The sequence below is a fragment of the Suncus etruscus genome, chromosome 3 (genome assembly GCF_024139225.1).
Source record: "Suncus etruscus isolate mSunEtr1 chromosome 3, mSunEtr1.pri.cur, whole genome shotgun sequence".
In the NCBI taxonomy this organism is placed as follows: domain Eukaryota; kingdom Metazoa; phylum Chordata; class Mammalia; order Eulipotyphla; family Soricidae; genus Suncus; species Suncus etruscus.
The window spans coordinates 35,148,853-35,172,949 of NC_064850.1; the positions used below are offsets into that span (position 1 = coordinate 35,148,853).

The 24,097-nt window shown below is 43.3% G+C and overlaps 1 protein-coding gene across 1 annotated transcript in view; it reads right to left on the reverse strand.

Moving 5' to 3' along the window:
* RPS6KA5 (ribosomal protein S6 kinase A5) overlaps window positions 1-20,310 on the reverse strand; it is a 190,419-nt gene extending 170,109 nt beyond the window's left edge. The window contains exon 1 of the mRNA XM_049769792.1: window positions 20,096-20,310. Coding sequence (XP_049625749.1) covers window positions 20,096-20,177 — 82 coding nt within the window. The 5' untranslated portion in view covers window positions 20,178-20,310. The remainder of the gene's footprint in view (window positions 1-20,095) is intronic.
* Between the last annotated feature and the right edge of the window lie 3,787 nt (window positions 20,311-24,097).

The following is a 24,097-nucleotide window of genomic DNA, read 5'->3' on the forward strand; positions in this document are numbered from 1 at the left end:
AGAAGAGCTGGGAGGAGCTGATGCCCATACACAGTGTGTGCCATAACCAGCCTACACCCTGAGGCACAGGAGCTGGGAGGCACATTCTAGAGGGGTCAGACAATGCCCATCAGAGAAACCTGATGAACCAAAGTTCTCCAGAGCACTTGCTCAGCATGGTCACAAACATATGAAGTCCAATAAGTAATAGGTTCAACAGGCTGAAGATTTCTGTAGTTGTTCCAGTTTGGGGGAACTGAAGTACATGGAGAATCATCCTGACAAGTTTCCTCTGAGAAATATTGAACTTGTCCTACAAAAACTGAAACGTGATAAATCAAAATCCAGAGAGTTTAAGCAGCTAAGTACAGCTGCTGGTAGATTAACACAGTAAAGGTAGGTTTTAATACAGTCTGCAATATAATAAAGAATATAGTTATAAATGGTGCTGGTGAAATCAGATCCCAAAATGTAGAAGTCACTGGTGAGATGGGATCCCATTTGAGTAAAGCACTCACAAAGTAGCATCCACCAGCTACTTCAGGAGAGTAACTTGGTTTATTGTTCTTGGGAAATGGATATTTATATTAGGAGAGAGTAAGATGTAGACTCTGCGTCAGCCAATCAGGTAGGGTGTGAGAGGGAATTGAAACAGAGTGTGTGCTTCTGTGTTTAGGGAAGACAGGATAAACGGACTAGGGAAAGCAGAGTGTGTGCTTAAGGTGATTAGCTACAACAATTACAGTAATAGTTAGAGTTCCAATTAGCCAAAGTTTGTGGCAGGTGCCTGGTAAGCCAAGACTGAGATAAAGGAGGCAACTCTGAGATAGTGACAGCTGGCAGAGAAAACTGCATCACAGGGAGAATGCACCATGGAGGACCAGACTGAGACCGTTTCTGGTGAGGGTCAGAGAAGGATGGAAAGCGGCCATGCCACTGGATACAACACAGAAAGCCAAAAGCAGCAGCAGCAGCACCTCCAGAAGGAGTCTTGAGTTGCAAAGAGGCCTGGGTGGCTCTGACTGTAAGATAACGATCAGCTATTAACCTAACACAAAGACGGTCCCCCATCTTCCTCTTTCCTCTCCTTTGATATATAAAAGCCCACCAGGATAGGTACTTTTGTCTCTCTTGACCTTTCCTCTCCTGGTGAATTGAAAATGGGTTAATAAAGAAAGCAGTTCTGGCTTGTCCTGCACTGAAATACCACGAGGAGAAAAGTCACTAACTCCATGATTCTCTCCTGACTGGCTTGGTTTATAATTCTTCGCCACTACCCTACCTGCTTCAGACCTGTTTACCTGGCATTGGAGATACAGTGTGTGAGGTGATTTCATAATATGAGGATTTATTTTACATCTGAACTCAAAGGAAGAAGAGGGACATTGACATGAACACTCAAATGGAGCAGAAGACTGAAAGGACACACTAAGGGAGCCTGAGAAAGCAGAAAGGAGCAGTCAGAGCTGGAAGTGGACCAGGAGCATGAGCTCGGCCTGCCACTGAGAAAGAGCAGGGCCAGACCTCAGCCACCAACTGCTTTTGTGAGGTTAGAGGTTCTATGGAGACGATGCCATTGAAATGGGAAAACAGATACTTGGGAACTTACATTTTTTAATGTATTTTTAATAAGGGCCTCCCTGGCACTGCTCAGAGGTCCTGGGGGTCACTCTAGGTGATGCTTGGCCAGGCAGTATAAACCCAACCATTCAATGCTTGGTTCCAGCAAGACAGTGATGTCCAGCCCATAGGAGATCTAGACACCTGAGAGAGAACAGTAAGGAAGAGGGCAGACAGAGCCAATATAAAATGTTCTTAAAAAATACTCGTGGGAAGGAAAACACTAGCCATGACTTGAGGCTCAGAGAGACTCTTGCTGGTTTTTCCAAGAAAACTCAGATGTGTTTTCGGAAAGTTGAGTGTGAGGTTCAAGGAAAGGAGAGGGGAGGAAAGGCACGCAGAGGAAGCCAGCGAGCAGTCTGGGGAAGTGGCAGATTTCCAAGAGAGCTCGTCAGAGCACAGACTGACACAATCAACTTCGCTTCGGACGCTTAGATTTGATTTTAAAATACCAACTGGAAGATGTGTATTTAGGATCGAAGTTGCCGGGCCCAACCCAATAAAGCTGTGAAAGTCCTCTTATGAAACCTTGTCTTTTCTTACTCAACATCACAGAAACATAAGCTTCTTGAACTAATTTAGCTTCCATCAAAAGGTGACAATTGTATGCAGTGAGAAAAAAATCTTTCTCGGTTCTCTGAGTTTGTGTTTTTTTCTTCTTGTCAGGGGCAAATAAATTATTTATAAAACAATGTTACATGGCAGCTCAAGCTTCAGGGGTGCCTAGGCAAAGAACCTCCAGCACATAACTAAGTAACAATCCTCAGTAACCTAAACAAGGAGTGAGCACCTGGGCTTGAAGCCATTTCAATGGGTGGTGAGACCCATCATGGGGCTGGGCCAACCATCTGGCTGGAGGGAGCGCAAAGTCCTATGTAATGCCTGAGCACTTGAAAGCAATGTGAGCCTCTTACTTAACTCTTATTGCCAGGGGTGCCCCCTATGAGCCTCACTGTTCTTTGTGGGGAGTAAAGCAGCAATGTCTACTTAGTCAACTGACTCTGAAATTCCCTGGTCGGGTCACTGTCAAAAACGAAGTCCATTAGAAAACAAATGCTTATAAGGTAGTAGTAGTAGTAACAAACAGCAGTTTCCCCCATTATATACAGGCCCTACTGCATACAGAAGAACTGATCGGAAATAAAACTGATCTGAAAATAAAAGCCTTGGAAAGGGAGAAAAAGAAGGGGCTGGAGCAAATCAGGATTTGAAAAGAAGAAGAGAAAGGAAGAGGATGTGGAGAAGGAGGGTAGGGAGGAGGAGGAAGTGAAGGAAGTGGAGAAGGATGGGAAGGGAAAAGAGGGGAAGGAGGAGGAGGAGAGAAGGGGTGGAAGGGGCAGAGGGGGAAGAGAAAGAGGAAAGGAGGAGGAGGTAGAAGAGGAGAAAAGGAGAAGGATGAACAGGAGGAGGAGGAGAAGAGAAAGAAAAAGAAGTCGAAGAAGGAGGAAGAGGAGAAGAGGAAGAGGAAGAAAGGAAGAAGGAAGAGAGGAGGAGGAAGAGTAGTGAACTGTCTGGTTTGAAAGCTTAGGAACCAGTTGTCAATGGGCTCAGCCTAAAATCCTCTGCCTGGACCAAGTGACATGGCAAAGTAAAATGATGTGCTATAAACTTTGACCTGCTAGCAGATTTTTGGGCCCACTTAGGAAGCACACTACCACATTTAAGCAACTCTCAGAGGACACTGTAAAAGAACGGACTTTAGGAACAGCAAAGCTCTCTTGAATAAAGACTAAGAAAACCCTGGATCTGAAGAAATAGTGAGATAGTACAGTGGGTAGGGAGCTTGCCTTGCACACAGCTGATCTAGGTTTGATCCCTGGCACCCCAGGTGGTCTCCTAAAGCCCACAAAGAGTGATGAACCCTGAACACAGAACCAGGAGTAAGCCCTGAGGACCTCTGGGTGTGACCAAAAACAGGGAGAGAAAAAGACAAGAGACCATCAACTCAAACTCCCTTATCTTCTGCTACCAAATCTACAAAGGAAACTATGAATAACTTTGTAAATCACAATGCTTTAAATTAAAAAAAAAAAAGACCTTTTTAAGATTTCAAAAGGCACCTGTGAAAGTGTTTAGATGTATAAGACAAAGATATGGAAAAAAAGCTGATTGTTTTGAGAATAATGTATACAGTTTAAACTTTGATGCTATTACAGCCAACTTTTGCTAACCCTATACAAAATGACAACCACTTTTGTAGGTTCTGATCTGGGGCTCTTGCCTCTTGCAAAGAATAGAATGCAACTTATGTACCCCTCTCAATTTTTTGAACAAAGAAAGGGCAGTTGTTAGGTTACACCTTATTTTTACCTAAAACATAGATCATCCCTGATTCCTTTGTATGTTTGTTTACAACTTGGATTTACCCCAAAACAGAGATTGTCTTACTTGTAAACCTGGGCGGGACTGGCTAGGGATAGCCTGAGCTATCTGTTCTTACTGCCCCAAACAGGGTGGTTTCTGTACTCAACAAAAAAGGGCAGTTGTGTCAGGCAGCTTGCTCTCCATATGAGTAGAAGACTGCCAGTTGTTCCATCCTCAGCCTGGTTTGGATTATTTCGTATGTGGCCCTGATTCAGACTCATTCACCTGGGGTTGGAGATACTGTATATCAGGTGATTTTACACCACTGTACCTCCTCCCTCCTTCCTGTGACAGTGAAAACCATGGACCATCTCCCCTCAGGGTCAACCACCAGCCGCATTCCAATATTCTGCCCTTCCTGGGGTACCTGATGCCACTGGCTCTCACATCTTACTGATGCATTTCAGAAGCCTAGACTTGCAGTGTTCAAGAAGCTCGAGCATCACGCGATCACTATACTTCAAACAAAATATGCCTTCACACCCTCTGTTCCTCTCTGGGTACATCTCGAATCCCTTCCCTAACCAAATCTCTAAGGCTTCCTTCATTACACCCACTCCTGGGCCTGTTCCAGCCTGGCATCACCTCAAAGCACCCCAAAAGTGTTCAAGTTAAGGTCTGAGGCTTATCAACCCTGCGAAACCCACTCCCCTCTTTTTTCAGTAACTCCATGACAGTCTTAAGGTTTAGGACTTGTCATGACATGACAATCTTAAAGTCACCTGTGTTTTCTCTTCTCACCTTTCTCCATATCCTTTCCTACCAGCTCCTTCTCCAGCCATCCTTGACCTCAGGGAGGAGTTTTCAGGACTCAGTTCTCAGCCCTTTCCTTCCTCTCCCTTCAACCAGTTCTCTTCCTTGGATAAGGTCATTCACATCTGGACTAGCTCTGTCATCTAAATGCCAGTGATTCAAAGATCTTTATCAGCAGCAGTTTCTGTACTTCAACCCCATTCCAAGCTGACAGCATAAGAGCAAAGACAGCCCCTAAAGCCAAATTTCGAAGCTAGTAACTTCTACTTACTTCCTGGTAGTCAAAACAAGCTTGTGATGTCTCTGGGACTCAGTTTCCACCTCAGGGAAAAAAAATCTAAATAAATAGCAGTGCGCTTAGATGATGAGTGTCTGAATGAGAGTCCATGAAAACACCTTCCTAGCACAGGGCAAATCTCCATCATGAGGGATGACCATCATCTTATACAGCCATGAGGCATCTCTAAACTCCCAAAATCTACGTAGAACCGAAGCCCATCTGCTCTGCCCACCCCCACAGGCAGAGCTCCTGTTAAGCCCACCTGTAAATTCTAAAGCAGAATTTGAAGAGGAACCACTATGATCTCTTGCTTGATTTCAACCCCTAGAATGAATATGAGGAGACATATGATCAAGGAAACTTACAGATGCAATCACGAGTCCCAATCAGTTCATTTATGAAAGGAAAAATTATCTAGGTGGAACGAACCTCAGCTCCCAAAGCTGTTTAAACCTAGGCAGAGAGTTCAGGAAAAGTGATGGAGGAATTACAGTTAGAGGAGACGCTGGCCCCTGCAAGCTTCTGCTGGCCTGCAGGTGAAGAGGCCAAATGAAAGAGAAACACAGCTGGCAGAGCCCTGCAAGGAAACTCAGATCTACCCTAGGGACCGAAATCTGCCCATTGTAAGGGCAGCTTGTAAGCAGATTCTTATCTGCTGCCTCTAACAGTGAGCTCAGACAGGTTATCTCTGAGCACAGCGGAACTGAAATCAGAGGCAATGAATGTGTGTGTGTGTAGTTAGGGGTGGGGATGGAGCAAAAGAAATGAGCATCATTGCACTATCATTCAATTGGTGATATACAAAGCCCTTAAGTCCTTGTATAGGTTCTTGGAACCTGAATGGAAGTGAAATGTCTAACAAAACCAAGCTGACCACAGGCTGACAGAAACAGAGTTTAAGTTCCTAGGATCTATTTTTGGACACAGAAACTTGCTTTAAAAAGACCCCCTATGCTCTAATATGAAGCAATCACTTGTGATCATCTGTTTGTTCCTTTTCCACCCTGCTTATTCCACTCAAGGTGGCTGGAATCTCTCCGAGCAGTAGGGCAAAAGCAGGCCCAGTACTGGGAGAGAGGCCCTTTTCCCTCAGGACCTACACATGCACACATAGTCGGGGACATTTGACCCACCACACCTACCAGGCACATCCCTACCTAGAAAGTGGACGGAAATGAGGCCCCCTGGAGGAAATCCACGTAGACAGTGAGTGACCCAGCCATGAACCGATGGTTTCACTATATTCATCTATTTTTTTTAAAAAGTATACTGAAGAAAACAACCTTGTTGAAGGATCTGCTATAATTTGCTATGTGGCCACAGAAATTAATACACCATCTGAACAAACAGCACTTTCAAAAAGATGCCTGTTTCTGCCAGAAAATTCCATTCCGATGCAGCACCAAGTTCTGTTGATTCTCCGTCCTAAAAGCATCCCACAGAGACTCCTAGAGCTGGGTCTCCCACTGGGATCAAACCCAATCCTATGCATTCCCTCTGAAGGTCTGCCACAGCCCCCAAGTGGCTTCCTATGTAGAGTCCTTTCTGCCAGCCCCATTACAAGGAGAGGTCTGGATAATGCAAAACTCATCTCCCTGTTCCCAACCCAGAGCCCCTTGAAGGGTTTCACAATGCATTCAATATAGTCTTCCAGCCTAAAGAACCAACAGCCATTTCAGTCTTATTTCCTGTGGCCCTCCTGGCTGACAGAAATATATTGCTCAAGCCATCACGGCCTGTAAAAGTCCTGGTTTGTGACGCTACTCCTCCCCCTTGAGAAACATGAACTCCCACCCACCTCACTTGTCACCCAGTAAATCTCAGGGCCTCAGTTTATGAGTGTTACCTCCTCAGAGAAACCTTCCCTCAGCCCTCACACAGCACAAGGTCAGACTATTAGACACCCCCACATGGAATCCTGGATGTCTTCAGAGTTTAGCACAACTTCAGCCATGACTCAGCGGTTTTAAGTCCCTTTTTAAGGTCTTTTTCTTGGGTATAGTTCAATGAGGGTAGGAGGTATGTCTAATTGTCTACTCACTAAAACTCAGCATCCCCTATGGTACGCAACACCAAGAATTTGATCATACCAAAACAGTTTTAATGAATGAATAAAACCCTGGTTCTTTCACCCAAACTATCGCAGCAAACTTAGGTCAAAATCATGATTTTGATGTGTGGATAGTTCCACTAAATTTGTCCTGCTCTGGCCCTAATTACAGTGTCTTCTTCCAAATGACTAGTATCAAGAAAAAAACTGGGCAAGTTTACAGGAAAAGTTATCTCAGATCTGCTAAGACTCGTGTTCAGGCCACCTTCTTAGCACAATATTGCATTTAGACAGAAATACAGCTCTGCTCCTGTTAAATACTTTCAATAATTTTCCCTTAGGAAAAACATACAATTCCACTCCAATATTGATGTGGTTAGCAGAGAGTGCTTCAGCTGGCTGGATTTTCCAGCTTAAGACAGGATGTTTCCCAAATGGAAAAAACTACCCTTTCTGCTACTAGAAAGCAAGTTTGCTTGCCTCGTTTTATAAAGGATATGTTTATTTTATTGCTTTCTCATTACCTAATTTTTAAAAATCAAAAGTACTATTAACTGGAGATCTTGGTTTCTTTTTAGGATAAACGTAACATAAAAATCGTGTAAAAAAAAAAGATTGTATTTAAGAAATAACACTACAGAAAGAGGAGTATTTGGGGTAGGGAGATAGTACATGGACTAAGGACCCACCAGGGTTCAATCCTAGGCACAGCATGTCCTCCTGAGCCTAGAGGTCTCCCAAGCAGAGAGTATGGTCCTGTGGGGGCCCGGAGTACAGTTGGGGTGGCCTTGGTGGCTCTTGGCACAGGGGGCCAAGAGTTCTATATCTTCCGGCCCCAGCACCAATTCTCTGACTCCATTGGACAAGTACTGAAGTAGGGATCCTAGGGACCCTGAGCACAGTTTAGGAACCCACCACCCAGATGTGAAATAACTTCCCGAACTTTAGGCTACATTTATAGTTTATATGTATTTTTGTGTGTTTGTCTGTATACAGATATACTTTAATTATATACTTAGCCAGATTCCAAACAGACCAAGATAAGATGGCCCAGATATATAGTCCAGTAAGAAGGGTGCTTCTCATGTAGGTGTCTAACTTGACTTTAATCCTAGCAGGGTACAGTGTCCCCTGAGCACTGCCACAAGTGATCCCTGAGAACAGAGCCAGGAGTTAAGCACTGAGCACTACTGGGTGTGGCCCAAAATCTACCCCACCCCACCCCCCAAAAAAGAGGAAAGTACAGGGACTCAGAAAGAAGCTCAAGATGCAAAGTCAGACCAGAATTTTACAGTGTAAAAGCCCTAATACTTAAAGCTTCCTAGCCACCAACTTGATCAGAGTCTGCCAGAACCCATTGAGAGCATTCCTAGGAAAAACAACAGCTGCAGAAAAGCAGCTTAGCGAGGTTTAGCGCTAAGATCAGCTAGGAAGGAATTCTGTGAATTCTTCACAGAAGACACCACTCTGCTCTGAAGAAGAATGACACTTGTTACCATTTTCTACTGAAATTGTTGCTTGTTTAACCAAATGCTTCACATTGTTACCATACTCGAATTACTGGGTCTGGGCAAAATTATCTTCTGGCTCACCCAATCTGAAACAAAATAGATGAGTCCTGGGGAAAAAAAAAAATAATACAGCATAGAACCTTTGGGCTCATTAACAACACAGGTTTGTTTTCCTAGGGATCTGGAAGCCTAGAGACTCCCTAGCTAAAATCAAGGTGAGAGCAGAGTTCTGTTTATTTGGGAGATGCTTGCCTACATCCCATAGCTCGTGGCTTCCTCCTAGCTAGCCAAATCTTCCTCCATTCCAACTCCCCGTCCAGACTTTTTTCACCTTCTCAACTCTGGCTTCTCAGTCTCTTCTTTTAGAATCCTGTGATCACTTTAAGTGCACCTGCATAACCCAGGATAATAACCCCATGTCCAGATCCTTCATTTAAGTACGTGTGCACGGTCCTCTGTTCATAGAAGAGAACAGACACAGCTCTGATATTAGGACCTTGGCTTCTCCAGGGGAGGAGACAGCAATATCAAAGTAAATCAATACAACAGTAAAAACACAAATAAAACACCTGATCGCCAAGTTATTTTTTTCCAGGCTAAGAGTTAATAATAGAGAATTAGAGAGATAATACCGAGGGTAAGGCTCTTCCCTTACATGAGGCTAAAATGGGTTCGATCCTCAACACCACATATGGTCCCCAAGGCCCCACCAGTGATCCCTGAACAAAGCTGGAATAAACCCTGAGCACTGCCGAGTGTGACCCAAAACAATGAACCCAAAAAAGAAAAGAGTTAATAATTTAAGAATCAATTCACCTTCTATATTCCAAATAATTGTATGTACATACTATTTACACAATTTGGGGCTGGGAACACACTGACTACATTAAAAAGCAGCACATCTACACACACCAAAAAAATGTGTGAAAAAAATCTGCAAAAAACACGAATAGAGGGCCCGGAGAGATAGCACAGCAGCGTTTGCCTTGCAAGCAGCCGATCCAGGACCAAAAGTGGTTGGTTCAAATCCCAGTGTCCCATATGGTCCCCGTGCCTGCCAGGAGCTATTTCTGAGCAGATAGCCAGGAGTAACCCCTGAGCATCGCCGGGTGTGGCCCAAAAACCAAAAAACCAAAAACAACAACAACAAAAAAACACGAATAGACAAATCAGGAACTGTATCTTTTTACTCTCCTTGCACTAGAGAATATACACTGAATATTTCTGTTTGGCTCTTCTTTTTATCTGGGGTCCACACCTGACAGTGCTCAGAGCTTACTCCTGGCTCTGTACTCACGGATCACTCGTGTCCTAGGTAGGGACTGAACCTGAGTCAACCAAGCACCTGATGTCCTGTACCTTCGATGGCGAACCTTCGGTGGCACGAGAAGGCCTTGCAGCTGGCACGCAGGAAGGGGTCCACAATTAAGATTTTCAGCGCGGCGGGAGGCGAGTGTGCCGTTGTCTGCTTTGCAACTCACCTGGCAACAGAGCTGGACTGGCCATTGGGAGGAACAGACACTGTGCGGCAGTTTGGGCACTTGGGCTCAAAAAGGTTAGCCTATACTATATACGACCTATACTATCTCCCCACCACTTAAAGCTTTAGTTAGTTTGTTTTTTAAGGGAGATAAGTGGTCAGTTCACTCACAACTTTAGGAAGTTACAAATTCTAATATAGACATCATTGATCTTCCCAGGCACCCAAGAGGCTGGTAGGAATTGTTGGGTTACTGGTCCTAATCAATATTTGTACTGCACCCTAGGGTGTGATCTGGTGATGGAATATTGGATTATTCCCTACTTGGTATTCCTCTCCCACCCTAGAGTGTGGACTAGTACTTGTCAATAAAAGTAGGGGTCTGAGGAAGACAGAGGCTCATTCTTTAGTCTTCTTCCACTGAGCTGTGTTCCATAATAGAAGCAGAAACCTTGGGTGGTTGAATTCCTTGCTTCAGCACTGGATTTCTTTCTTTTCTTTTCTTCCTTCCTTCCTTCCTTCCTTCCTTCCTTCCTTCCTTCCTTCCTTCCTTCTTTCTTTCTTCCTTCCTTTCTTTCTTTTTTTAATCAACTTTTAATGATTCAATGCCAGAAAGCAGTAGAATCAGAACAGTATTTAAATGGAAGCCCATCTGACTTCAAATCCCTGCATGCTTTCTTTCCTGTGTTAAAGATCTCCTTCATGAAGGGAGTAGGTATGCAGAATTTCCCCTAGTCTCATAATCTAACATTGAGGGTTATTTTATTGTATTTTATGAAGTCTTTATTTAAGCACCATGATTGCAAGCATGATTGTAGTTGGGTTTCAGTCATAAACAGAACACTCCCTTCACATGGGGTGCAACATTCCCACCACCACCCTCCTTCCCACCCCCTGCCTATATTCGAGACAGGCATTTTACTTCTCTCACTCATTAACATTGTCATGATAGTTGTTAGTGTAGTTATTTCCCTGGATAACTAGAGCCCATTCTTGTACCTCTTCACTGTGTGGATTATTTCCTGCATCAACATTTGCTTCCAGGCCTGTGTCTCACTAGACCCTCATTTTGAAGCCATAGGCTCCACTCACAGGAATGACACACTTTCAAGATATAGAGAGATTTGTATAAATCATCACATAAGTTCAAAGGTGTTGGGGTCAGTCAGTCGTACTTGCCCCATATCTTGGGACTATGTCAAAATAACATGCTGAATTGTGACACCTCAGTCAATATACGAAGTTCCTATGTTAAACCCTCTCTTTTCTCAGGAATTTTTCACTAATCTTCAGCTCCTGCCCATAGAACAACTTGTGTCTCCAAGATACTGAAGTTTCAAGATTTTAGCTTGCTTCTTCTGAGTAAATGTTAATGCTGTAGCTGATGAGACATTAGACTTACCCCAAAAAGGTTTAGCCCCCTGAGGATACAAATACAAAGCAGACTAGAGCATCCCTTAATCTTGAGAGCTGAGAAGTCACTGCCCTTTCCCATTAAGGTCATTTTCTTCTTAATTCCGAAAACTCATAGTAGAGACAGAGAGCTTAGAAATCATTTCTGGGGACCGGCGCGGTGGCGCTAGAGGTAAGTTGTCTGCCTTGCCAGCGCTAGCCTAGGACGGACCACAGTTCGATCCCCCGGTGTCCCATATGGTCCCCCAAGCCTGGAGCGACTTCTGAGCGCATAGCCAGGAGTAACCCCTGAGTGTCACCGGGTGTGGCCCAAAGCCAAAAAAAAAAAAAAAAAGAAATCATTCTGGAGCTGAAGAGATAGTCCAATAAGGAGGGTGCTTGCCTTGCATGTGGATGACATGGATTCAATCTCCAGCATCCCATATGGTCTTCTGAGCACTGCCAGGAGTAATCCTTGAGCACAGAGCCAGGAGTAACTCCTAAGTACTGCAGGATGTGACCCTCCCCAAAGAAATCATTTCTTGAGTCCAGCAATATAGTACAGAGGGTTAGATGCTTGCATTGCATGAAGCTGACACATGTTCATCCCTGGCATCCTCTACAGTGCCCCCAAACCCCAACCCTTAGCATTGGCAGGTGTGGACCAAATATAACAGTAATAAAAGAATAGAATAAAATTATTTCTTAAAATTTGTGCTCTAGAAATTCAAGGTAGAGTGCTATTAATAATCTATATTTTTACATCTTAACCTTTCAATATATCCTATAAAAATTAAGATAAACCAGAAGTTCTTCGCATACTTCTCAAGGAAGAGTACTATCAAAAATACACAAACAACAGGACCAGAGCAATCAGTCAGGGTAGGTGCTTTTAAGTGGCCAACTCGAGTTTGATACCTGGCATCCCATATGGTTCCCCAAGCCTGCCAGAAGTGATTCTAGAGTGCAAAGCAGTTAAGTCCTGAGCACTGCTGGATATGGTCCTCTAAAAAATATATATACATATATATTTATGCATATATATAGAAGAGGGCTGCATTACTGTTAGAGATAGCTCAGACTGTCACTGAACTCTTGGTAAGTGTAGGTCATCACTATTGCTATAAAAATAATTATAACTGTATACTTTGGGGCTGGGGAAATGGCTTAACATACTTTGCATGCAGGAGCCCCAGGTTCAATCACTAACACTACCTGATAGCCCAAACCTCCCTCCACCAAAAGAAGAGAAGAGTGGGAAAGAAAAATGAAAAGTTCTAACTAACTTCATACTATGTGGTGAAAGGCTAAGCTTTCCCTAAGATCAGGAAAAGGACAAAGATATTCTCTCTCTCTCTCCTTTCACCCTCATTCATGCTACTGAGCCCTCTATTAAATGTTCTAGAAAGCAATTAAACAAGAAATTAAATAAAAGGCATTTGAAAAGAAAAAAAAATAAAAGCATCTCTTTTTTAGACATTATCTTGTAAACAGCAAATAGCCACACAAATCTCCCCCGAAAAAAGAACTATTAGAACTAGTAAAAACTAGCTAAGCAAGGCTACAGAGTACAAAATCATTTACACCAAAACAAACACAACTGTATCTTGCAATAATAAAATTTTTTAATTAAAAATAATTTTCTGGAGCCAGAGAAATAGCACAGTGGTAAGGCATTTTGCCTTGCATGCAGAAGGACGGTGGCAAATCCCGGCATCCCATATGATCCCCCGAGCCTGCCAGGAGCGATTTCTGAGCATGGAGCCAGGAGTAACCCCTGAGCGCTGCTGGGTGTAACCCAAAAAAAAAAAAAATTTTTCTGGGTCCAGAGCAATAGCACTGCAGCAAGGTATTTGCCTTGCACGCGGCCAACACAGTACAGACATTAGTTCGATTCACGGATCCCATATAGTCCCCTGAGCCTGCCAGGAGCAATTTCTGAGCTCAGAGCCAAAAGTATCCCCTGAGCACCACCAGGTGTGGACCCCCCCCAAAAAAAAACCAAAATAAAATGTTTTTTTTATTTTACAATAGTACCAATAAAGAATAAAATATTCAGGACTAAATGTAATAAAGTGAGTTTAAACTTACCTACAAAATGTTGAAATATATAAAAGCTCTAACTAAATTTAAAAAATATTCCATGTTCATAAATCAGAAAAATAAATATACTAAGTTGAAAATATCCCAAAAAAGGAAACACAGATTCAATGCAATCCCTACCAGAAGCCCAGAGGCCGAAGCGATAGATAGCAGTAGTATGTTTGCCTTGACGCAGAAGACCCAGGACGGACCCGGTTCTGATCCCTGGCATCCCATTTGGTCTCCTGACCCTGCCAGGAGTAATTTCTGCATGCAGATCCAGGAGTAATCCCTGAGCACGGCCAGGTGTGGCCAAAAAAAAAAAAAAATCCTTACAAGGAGTCCAGCTGTCTTTTTTGCAGAAATTAGCAAACTGATCCTAAAATTCAATGAAGGGATTATGTCCAGATAGCCAAAATAATATTGAAAGGAAAAAAAGGGCTGGTGTATTCATACTCCCAACTTCAAATTTTACAATACTCAAGACCGCATGGTACTACAATAAAGATATATATAATGATCAATGAGGGGCTGGAGACACAGTACGGTAGGTGTTTTCCTGCATGCAGCAGATCCAGGCTAAATGCGCAGCATCCCATATAGTCCCCAAATCTTTCCAAGAAAGATTCTTTTTTTTTTTTTTTTTTTTTTGGAATTGGGGCTCAGGGGTTACTCCTGGCTATATGCTCAGAAATCATCCCTAGCTTGGGGGACCATATGGGATGCTGGGGGATCGAACCGCAGTCCGTCCTAGACTAGCGCATGCAAGGTACACGCCTTACTCCCTGCGCAACCACTCCGGCCCCCCAAGAATGATTCTTGAGCACAAAGCCAGGAGTAACTCCTGAGCACAGCCAGTTGTGGGCCAAAAACTGAAGGGGGAATAAAATTAGATCAGCTCAACTTGAGAAATCAAAAATAAACCCATTGATCTTTAGTCAATTAATTTCCAACAAGAATGCCAAGATAATAAGATGGGGTTTGGGTAGGAGAGACATCAACAATTGATGCTGGGACAATCAGATATCTATCTGCAAAAGAAAGAAACATGGCTGATTATATCACACGATATACAAAAACCAACTAAACACAAGGCCAGAGTGATAGTACAGTAGGTAGGGTATTTGCCTTGCATACAGTCAGCCTGGGTTCGATAACCAGGTTAGAATTTTTAGTTAGAACTTTTCAGTACCCTTGGCCCTCCAGATATGATCCTTAAGTACAGAACCAGGAGTAAGCTCTGAGCACCAATGAGTGTGATTCCAAAATGAAAACGAAACAAAACAAAAAAAATCAACTCAAAAAACAAAATTGGGTCAACTAATAGCATAAACTCTTAGAATTCTGGAAATAAGGGCAATCTTATTGTCAATTAAAGTCAATCTTCATGACCTTGATTCAGTCTTAATCTCTCTATCAAAAGCAACAACACAGACAGACCTTGAAAACACTACTGTCAATAAAAGAGGCTGCCATGGAAGGTACAATACTAGAAATTCCATGTATTAAATGTCCATGATAAGCAAATATATAGGGAAAGAAAATAGAATTAGTGGTTGCCTGGAGCTGCAGAATCTGGGGTGACTGATATAAGTGGGTAAGATGTTTCTTCCTAGAGTGATTGAAATGTTCTAAAATTAGATTGTGGTGATGGTTGTATAACTATAAATGTGCTCAAAGTCACTGAATTATACACTTCTAAAAAGTGGATTTTGGGGCCAAGGAGATAGCTTAAAGGGCTAGTACACTTGCTGTGCATTCGGGAAGCTGGGTCAATCCCTGCTCCCCCAAGCACCATCAGGAGTAGTAGCCCCCAAATATCAAGCCAGGAGTTGTCCCCAAGCGCTTCTGGGTGTAGCCTAAAAGCAAAAAACAGCCTTTTTTTTTTTTTTTTGGTTTTTGGGTCACACCCGGCAGTGCTCAGGGGTTACTCCTGACTCCACGCTCAGAAATCGCTCCTGGCAAGCACGGGGGACCAGATGGGATGCCAGGATTTGAACCAATGCCCTTCCGCATGAAAGGCAAATGCCTTACCTCTATGCTATCTCTCAGGCCCCCAAAAAAGCAACTTATTTTATGCTATAAATTATATCTCTTTACAGGAGCACTCAGCTTCCACCAGGCTCATTCTCTTCGATCACCTGGCAGAAGCCAGTTGACATGTCATGACAACCACCTAGTATCAGTATAGAGAGATCTAGATGTCGAGGAACTATGGACACATGCAACTGAAAACATATGAGTCGTGCATGGAAGGGAAACCTCCATGCCAGACAAGTCTCTGGATGACTGTGGTCGACAGTCCTGCAGTCCTGGAGTGGACTACAAACTTTATGCAAAACCCTTAGTTATTAAGAACAATCATGCCCAACAACTCTCAAATCCCGGGAGCACACTATTGAACTACTTGAGGCCATTAATTCAAGACAGCTTGTTCCCCAGCAATTGACAATGAAAGCTTCTTCCTTAAACCTCCCCTGAGTGTTTGGTTCATGCTCCTAATGGCAAGCACTGCGGACAGTATCTTTCCAATGATACTTTCTCTTCAGAAAATTTAATTTCATTACCACATATATATATATATATATACATATGTGTATATATATGAGCTGAACAAAGTGAAAGTGGGCACCTGATTAAAGTTAAATCAATCAAATCCTTCCTGAGATGCTTATTCCTGAGTCTAAGAAAAAGGAGCAGTCTCTCTAGTGTCCGAAGGGGGGGGGGGGGGAGAGGGAGAGAGGGGGGAGAGGGGGAGAGGGGGGAGAGGGGGGAGAGGGGGGAGAGGGGGAGAGAGAGAGAGAGAGAGAGAGAGAGAGAGAGAGAGAGAGAGAGAGAGAGAGAGACTTTGAGTTTTTCAGTGGTCCTCTTTCCCCAGGGGGAAAAGCTGGACAATACTAAAGACTGAAGCTGTCCCCATGGAGATAAGCACAGATTTGAGATGAAAAGAAACATACCTCTCTGAAATTCTGATGCTTCCTGATTGAGAACATCATGTCTTTTGTAACCCCAGCATCTAATACAGCATCCAGTACATAATGAAGGATTTGCTCAACAAATGAATGGATAAGAAAAATCCAATAGCCTTTAAGTAACAGCTCACTCTTTTGTGTTGCTGTTTTTCAACAGTTAGACTATTTTATTTGAACCTGGAGTCGGATTTATAAGGCTGCCTTTTAGTCTGTAAATGACTCTATGATTAGGCTTTCAGCAGTATGTCCTAAATACAGACTTATACGGTTTTCTCTCTTACTATCAGAAAAGGAAATTCATCACTTTTTTTTAAAGTCATCAGTACCGTCTAACCTAGAAAACAGAAGCTCATCAGGAAATCTATGTTTAACTGATCTAATCAGTCTTTTACTCTCCACTCTTCAGCTTTTATACACATTGTCATTAGTGTATCAAATTGCAAGATACAGGGAAAACAATAAACTATTAGACTCAGTCAGTATTTTATTCATTCAGTGAATTTATTCTGTGACTATTTTACCTACCAAACACCATGGCTGAAATTACAATGACAATGGTGTGAGCTTCCAAGGATCTAGCTAGGTCCAGTAAAACAATTATTATTTACAACCATGTTTAGTAAATATTTATGAAGAGAAGGTTGCCTAACAGCAAGGAGTTTACAGAAAAGATCTACACAGAAGAAGCTGAGAGCCTGTGGCCAAATTAAGTTTCAAATTCGCATACCGGCAGTGGTCCTCAAACTATGGCCCGCCGGCCACATATTGTATTTGTATCTGTTTTGTTTCTTCATTGCAAAATAAGATATATGCAGTGTGCATAAGAATTCATCCATAAGTTTTGTTTGTCCCTCCAATGGTCTGAGAAACAGTAAACTGGCCCCCTGTTTAAAAAGTTTGAGGACCCCTGCTTTAAAGGTAGTCTTGAGGAATTGCATTTGATCAACATTTTCTAATACATGACTAGCATTCTGCCTTCCACTTTTCTCATGGTGTCATCTTCAATTCTCACATTTGGTCGACAGAGAAGTGAGCTTCATAGAAGTGACTTGTCCTAGTTCACACAGCTAGTACGTGGCAGAGCAGGGATTCAGGAATGTCTGTCTTCAGGTATCCCAGGTTCCATGTGCAAGATACACAGCTGTAACCATTTCCATCCCCTGAGCTGAGGATGTGACTCATCAGTAGAGCAAGAGCAGCATTGTACGTGGAGGACCTGGGTTTGAGCCCCAGCATAGCAAAAATAAATACATACATAAATAAATACATACATAAATAATGCCAGCTTCCACTCCTTCCATCACAACTTGGGTTGCACTTTCATTCGCCATGCCTTTCATTTCCACTCCTTCCCATGCAACTTTGATTGCACTTTCCCTGCATACAGTATCAGGCACAAGCAGATGATCAGCAACTGGTGAGCTGATAGAACTATCCCCTCACCACAATTTAAGAAGCAAGGGACCACAGAAGATCAAATGACTTTAGTGCTTATTATAGTACCATGTGCTGACAGGAGCACAGTTGGCTGAAGATGAGCAAATCTTTCAAGTTATATTTTAATAGTGCCTTTGACCACTACATCCGGTCAGTTGCTCCAATGTTCAGCAATAAATCACAATGACTGTTCATTTCCTTTGACAGTTAACAGTTCTAATGAATTCCACATAATCTCACCATCCATCAGACAATGTTCTGAGATGCAAACTTGAAGCTGATGATTCACACAGTTAGTAGAGAAGGGGAAATAAAGCAGTACTCATTGTTTTCTACAAAACTACCATTGTTTGCAAAGCCCAAAAACTGAGCAGTTGGCTAACTACTAAAAACATGGAGGTTGGCTCCGTGGTCAGTTAACAAAAAGCTGCTTGGATCATGGTCAATGGCTGATGAGCATCTGATTTCAAATGGTCTTCGCTGTTCTGCATGATCCTCTATCCAAATCAATGACCCATTATGCTAGGTAAGATGAATTCAAGATCTCCATCCCAAATAAAGTTTGATCATATATGAATAACTGATCTAAGAATACTGATCATATGTGAATACTGAATAAAAGATCAATTTATTTGAAAATATCAGCTGTCCATTGAATTAAAGGAGAAACATCAAACTACCTAGCTACATTACACAGGTTCCATTATAACTGAAAAAGATAGGTAGTGCGATGTTTCTCCTTCATAACAAATTCATAGTGATTGTGAAAACCTGTTGAAGTAAAGCAAGAATGAAATGCACTGCTCTCTTGAATGAAGTCACCACACTGGCAGTTGTTTGCTGGTGAGGAATCTTAGAAACAGCAAAAAATGCAAATGCTTCTAATAAGCAGCAAGGGTGCACTAACTTTTTTTTTCTAAGAATATCTTTCTTGAAGCACCATGATTACAAACATGTTTGTAGTTGGGTTCAGTCATAAGGGTGCACTAACTTAACACCTGAAACCTACCTTCTAAACTGGTCGACACTGCAAAATATTTAAAACAAAAAAGGGGGAGCCAGTTCTCCACAGCTGGATCCACTATATCTGATAATAAGGGCTCACAAAGGTGTAAACAGAAATAATGGGCAACTCCGAAAAGGCAATTCTTAGACTCAGAAATAAGGATCTCTTCTGAGCAACACGAACCCCAGATCCAGACCGTCTTGGTTAGCCCAGATCAACACGTTCCAAAATGAACAACCTGCCCCCCCCCCCAAAAAACACACACCAGGAGCCAAGTCACTTAACAAGTAAGTAGAAAGCTTGGGACAACTCCAGGGATCTCAAAACGTTGAAAACTGGAACGCCCAGAGCCCAAAGCAGCCTCGTTTACAGCCTCTATACCTAGCGGCTGAAAAACTGACAGACAGCCTTCTCCGGGGGACCTTTTGCAAGAACAAATCCAAGGCCAAGGATAGTATTTCAGACCGATTGCAAAAAAAAAAAGCTAAGCTCCCCCTCCCCGGAGCTTTGGATCTCGCTTTATTTCACCGGGTTTTAAGAAAAGCCTGGGGACCAGCCACCCTTTTTTATTCTTTTTATTTTTTATTCTTTTAATTGTTATTATTTATTTTTTATTCTTTTCATTGTTATTATTTATTTTTATTATTTAAATTGTTATTTTTTTTTATTATTTTAATTTTTCATTATTTTAATTTGTATTATCTTAATTTTTATTATTTTAATTTTTTATTATCTTACATTTTTTCCCTCCTGCAGCACTCCCGTAGGACACCTTTAGGGGATGGTGCCAGAAAACCCCAAAGGGGCCACCCCAGTGAAGCAGCAGCAGCCCGGGCACTCCTTTGCCCCCCGCGACAGGATGCAATCAGTGACAGCTGTGTCAACCTGTGCGGGAAGGGGGGCGCGAAAGCATCCGCACGGCAGAGCGCGGGTTGCCCACAGGCTGCTACAACATTCGGGGGGCACCCCCAAACCCGAGGGGCGCCGGGCTGCCCCACCATTCCGGGCTCGGGAAAACTTTGAGCCGGCGGCGGGGATGGGATCGATCGGGGAAATGCACCCCGATCTCCTCGGACCCGTGCCCGCGAGACCCGCCCACCCCACCCCACCCCAAACCCCACATTGCCCGGGGCCCGCGCCCCTAGTTGCACCCCCGATGGCTCGCTCACCCGTGCGCAGCTCGTGCTTGACAGTCCGGAGCAGCTCTCCCGCCGCGGCGCCGCCACCGCTGCCGCCCTCCTCCTCTTCCATCTTCTTCCTTGCCCCGAGCCCGCGGGGTGTCCTTCCGAGGGGAGATCCACAGGCTCCCGGCCCCTCGCAGCGCCCAGAAGAGGCTCTTTTTCCCGCTCTGGCCGCGCGGCTGCTGCTGCTCCTCCTCCTCCTCCTCCTCCTCCCCCTCGGGCTGGCACCGCTAGTACCGCGCAACCAAACCGCCCCCTCCTCCGCGCCGCCCCGCCCACCTCCAGCAAGTTAGAGCGTCCCCACTCCAACTGCCACCGCTGATTGGACGCCTAAATAGAGACACGCCCACTCTCTCTCCTAATTGGTCCATCTTCCCTGACGCTTCCGGAGCCGCCCCGCCCTGCTCCTCGAATTGTTTGTTGCTTGGCGGGGAGGCAGGAGAGGGAGGAGCACGATGGCTCCGATTGGTGGAGACCCAAGGCTAGACCCCGCCTATTTTCTAAACGCGCACGCGCAGTTTAGATTTTCCCTTCCCTGACCTCCTCCAGAACTGTCACTCCCCTCTCCCCCTTATTCCCCTAGCTTCTGTGTTAGTAAACAGTGTCTAGTAGTCAGGAGGCGTTCGGGGTCTGTGATTGGCTGTGACTGAAGGAGGCGGGGAAAACCTAATTGGTCAGCCAATCATGGTGAAGAAAGGCGGGTCTTGGAGGGACGCGCTCCTCTCGCACGTGTTTGCAGACTTGGGCTCCTAGGCTGATATCCACAAACGTGATCCTGCTGGGAGACTAAGATGGTGGCATTAGCTTTAGTAACTTAACAAAACAGGTTAACAAAAAAAAAAAAAAAAAAAATGGGGCCGGGCGGTGGCGCTGGAGGTAAGGTGCCTGCCTTGCCTTCGCTAGCCTAGGACGGACCGCGGTTCGATCCCCCGGTGTCCCATATGGTCCCCCAAGAAGCCAGGAGCAACTTCTGAGCGCATAGCCAGGAGTAACCCCTGAGCGTCACAGGGTGTGGCCCAAAAACCAAAAAAAAAAAAAAAAAAAACAGGTTAGATGAAGTGTGTTGCCCAAATTAGGTAGCTGCTACTAGACATTAGAAAACCTTACAATCCTAGCTCTCACTGGGAAAATCCGCAAAGAATAGATTAGAACATATTTCCTTTTTGACAAATACACACCGGAAGCACCCAGTGCATACAGTGATGGAGAGCAGAATACAATCCTTACTCTAAACAGCACACTTTGAAAGGAACGTGAAGCAGAGTTTGACCCAAAAAATCATGCAAAGCGTATTTTTTTTATTAATTTTTATTGTGACAAAGGGCATTTGAGAGTTGCACGGCTCCTTAGAGAAGCTGGGAAAGCTGGTAGGGAAAAGAAGCATTTATGATAACCAACTTAAAGGATGGGGTAAGGGGCTGGAGAGATAGCATGGAGGTAAGGCGTTTGCCTTTCATGCAGGAGGTCATCGGTTCGAATCCCAGCGTCCCATATGGTCCCCCGTGCCTGCCAGGAGCAATTTCTGAGCATGGAGCCAGGAGTAACCCCTGAGCACTGCCGGGTGTGACCCACAAAAAAAAAAAAAAAAAAAAAAAAAAAGGATGGGGTAAGATAGACATAAAGGCCAGTAGCAGACTTTTTATTCAGAACATAGACGTGAGATAAACTTCATGAACTGATACGGCTGGATTGAACTTTGAGGCAAGAGACACAGAGGAAAAGATAGTGTGGTAAGGTAGGATGATGGAGAATATTGACTTCAGGGCCTAAATTGAACAGATTTTATGTAATGCAGTAAGGGCAGTCTCCAAGAGTAGTTACAATATCAAAGTACAATATCAAACTACTCTTTTAGGCATTTCGCTTTTGTTGTCCAGCCAGAAAAATAGTTCAGGGTAGGGGTCTTGTCTTACACAGAGCCAACCACATAAGGCCCCCCAAGCACCTGCCAGCTGTGATTACTGAGTGCAGATCCCCCAGTAACCCCTGAACATAGCCAAATGTGGCAAGCAAACAAGCAAGAAAGCAAAGAAAGAAAAATTTGCTCTGGCTCTAATCACAAGGATGAACTGGGGAAAAAAAGTGTACAAGAAAGCAGCACAAAAAAATATTGCTAGATACAAATTACCAGGCCCAATTTCTGACAATAGATGTATAATGGAAAAAAGAGGGATTAAATAATTGCACTTGTACTTAATATAGTAGTGACCTTTACACTAAGCTGGGATTAGATCAGAGGTCATAAAACTTTTGTTAAAGGTTAAATAGTAAATATTTTAGGCCTTGTGACCACGTGGTCTATTTCACAATGTGTTGGCTCTGCTATTATAGTACAAAAACAATTATAAGCAATAATCAAACTACAGGCCTGGGTTAGCAGTAAGGTGTCTGCCTTGCATGCATTTGAATGGTGTTTGATCTCTAGCACCACATATGGCCCCCCAAACTCAACCAAGGAAGCTCCCTAAGCAAAGATCCAGGACTAAGCCCTGAGCACCACTGGTTGTAACCTAAAATTTAAAACAAATAAGCAAACTAACAGATATAATAGTTTTAATAAAACTTTATGAAAATGGAATTTAATTAGACATAATTCTTTTATAAACATTAAACATTTGAAAACCATCCTTTTCTTGTAGGGCCCTAAAATGACACAGAGCCCAGTGGGAAGTAATTTCTGTTTTATAGATTTGTGGAGTAAATTCCTATAGAATAGCAAGCAGAGAAGACTTGGACACCTCTTCGAGTTATCATTAATTCATATCATTAATTCCCTAGGCCAACCTGCCTAGAACATTTATCTCACGAAAAGATGGCTGCCTACTTGGGGGTCTTTCTTCTCGATGGTGTGCTATTATTTGTACTCAACTTTTGTATCAGTAATGTACCCAGGTCTATAATAGCTGCTATAAATATCATGGGAACAAAACAGATGCCATTGTTGATCTCCGAGAGTCTAGAAATATAAATGCGTATAAATAATGACATAAAGAAATGTACACTTTCCATTATGATTAAGCTATAAAGGGGGATTATAAAATGCTGGAGCAGTATATATTGTGAGAGAAGATTGGAAAAGCTTGAAAGTCCTTGTAAAGGTGTTATATTTTGGCTGTGTCTTTAAAGATTGTAGATTTTAACCAGGATGTGGCGGTCTGGCCTCATGTCCTCTTCCTAGACACCTAGGGCCACAGCATCACACCCCCCTCCATTTGTAGTTAGGATAGAAACATGTGGTTTTTATCAGGCCAATGGAAGGTGGGCAGATGCCACTGTCATTTCCAAGTCTGGCCAGGAAACTCCAGAAACAATCACTTAGTCTCCTCTTTCCATACAAACTACAAAAGCCACCTGTTGGATATAGTGAAGACACAATTTAGAAGGACAGGAAAGCCTTCATATGAAACTATGTGACCAGATGAGAAGTGAACAATTTGATGATGAATTTATGTGTAAGTTACTGAACTAAAAGGGTGATTGCTACCAAGGTATGGTCCAGCCTTTCAGGCTAGTCTTAGACAAATTCAGTAAGGGAAAGAATTCCAATAAGCTTATACCAACTCTAGAGGCAGACAAAGGGCCTCTTGTATATAAGGGATTTTAAAAACGTCATAAGAAAGCAAGCCAGGTCCCGGAGAGATAGCACAGTGGCATTTGCCTTGCAAGCAGCCAATCCAGGACCTAAGGTGGTTGGTTTGAATCCCAGTGTCCCATATGGTCCCCATGCCTGCCAGAAGCTATTTCTGAGCAGACAGCCAGGAGTAACCCCTGAGCACCGCCAGGTGTGGCCCAAAAACCAAAAAAAAAAAAGAAAGAAAGAAAAGAAAAGGAAAGGAAGCAAGGAAGGAAGGAAGGAAGGAAGGAAGGAAGGAAGGAAGGAAGGAAGGAAGGAAAGAAAGAAAGAAAGAAAGAAAGAAAGAAAGAAAGAAAGAAAGAAAGGAAAGAAAGAAAGAAAGAAAGAGAGAGAGAGAGAGAGAAAGAGAGAGAGAA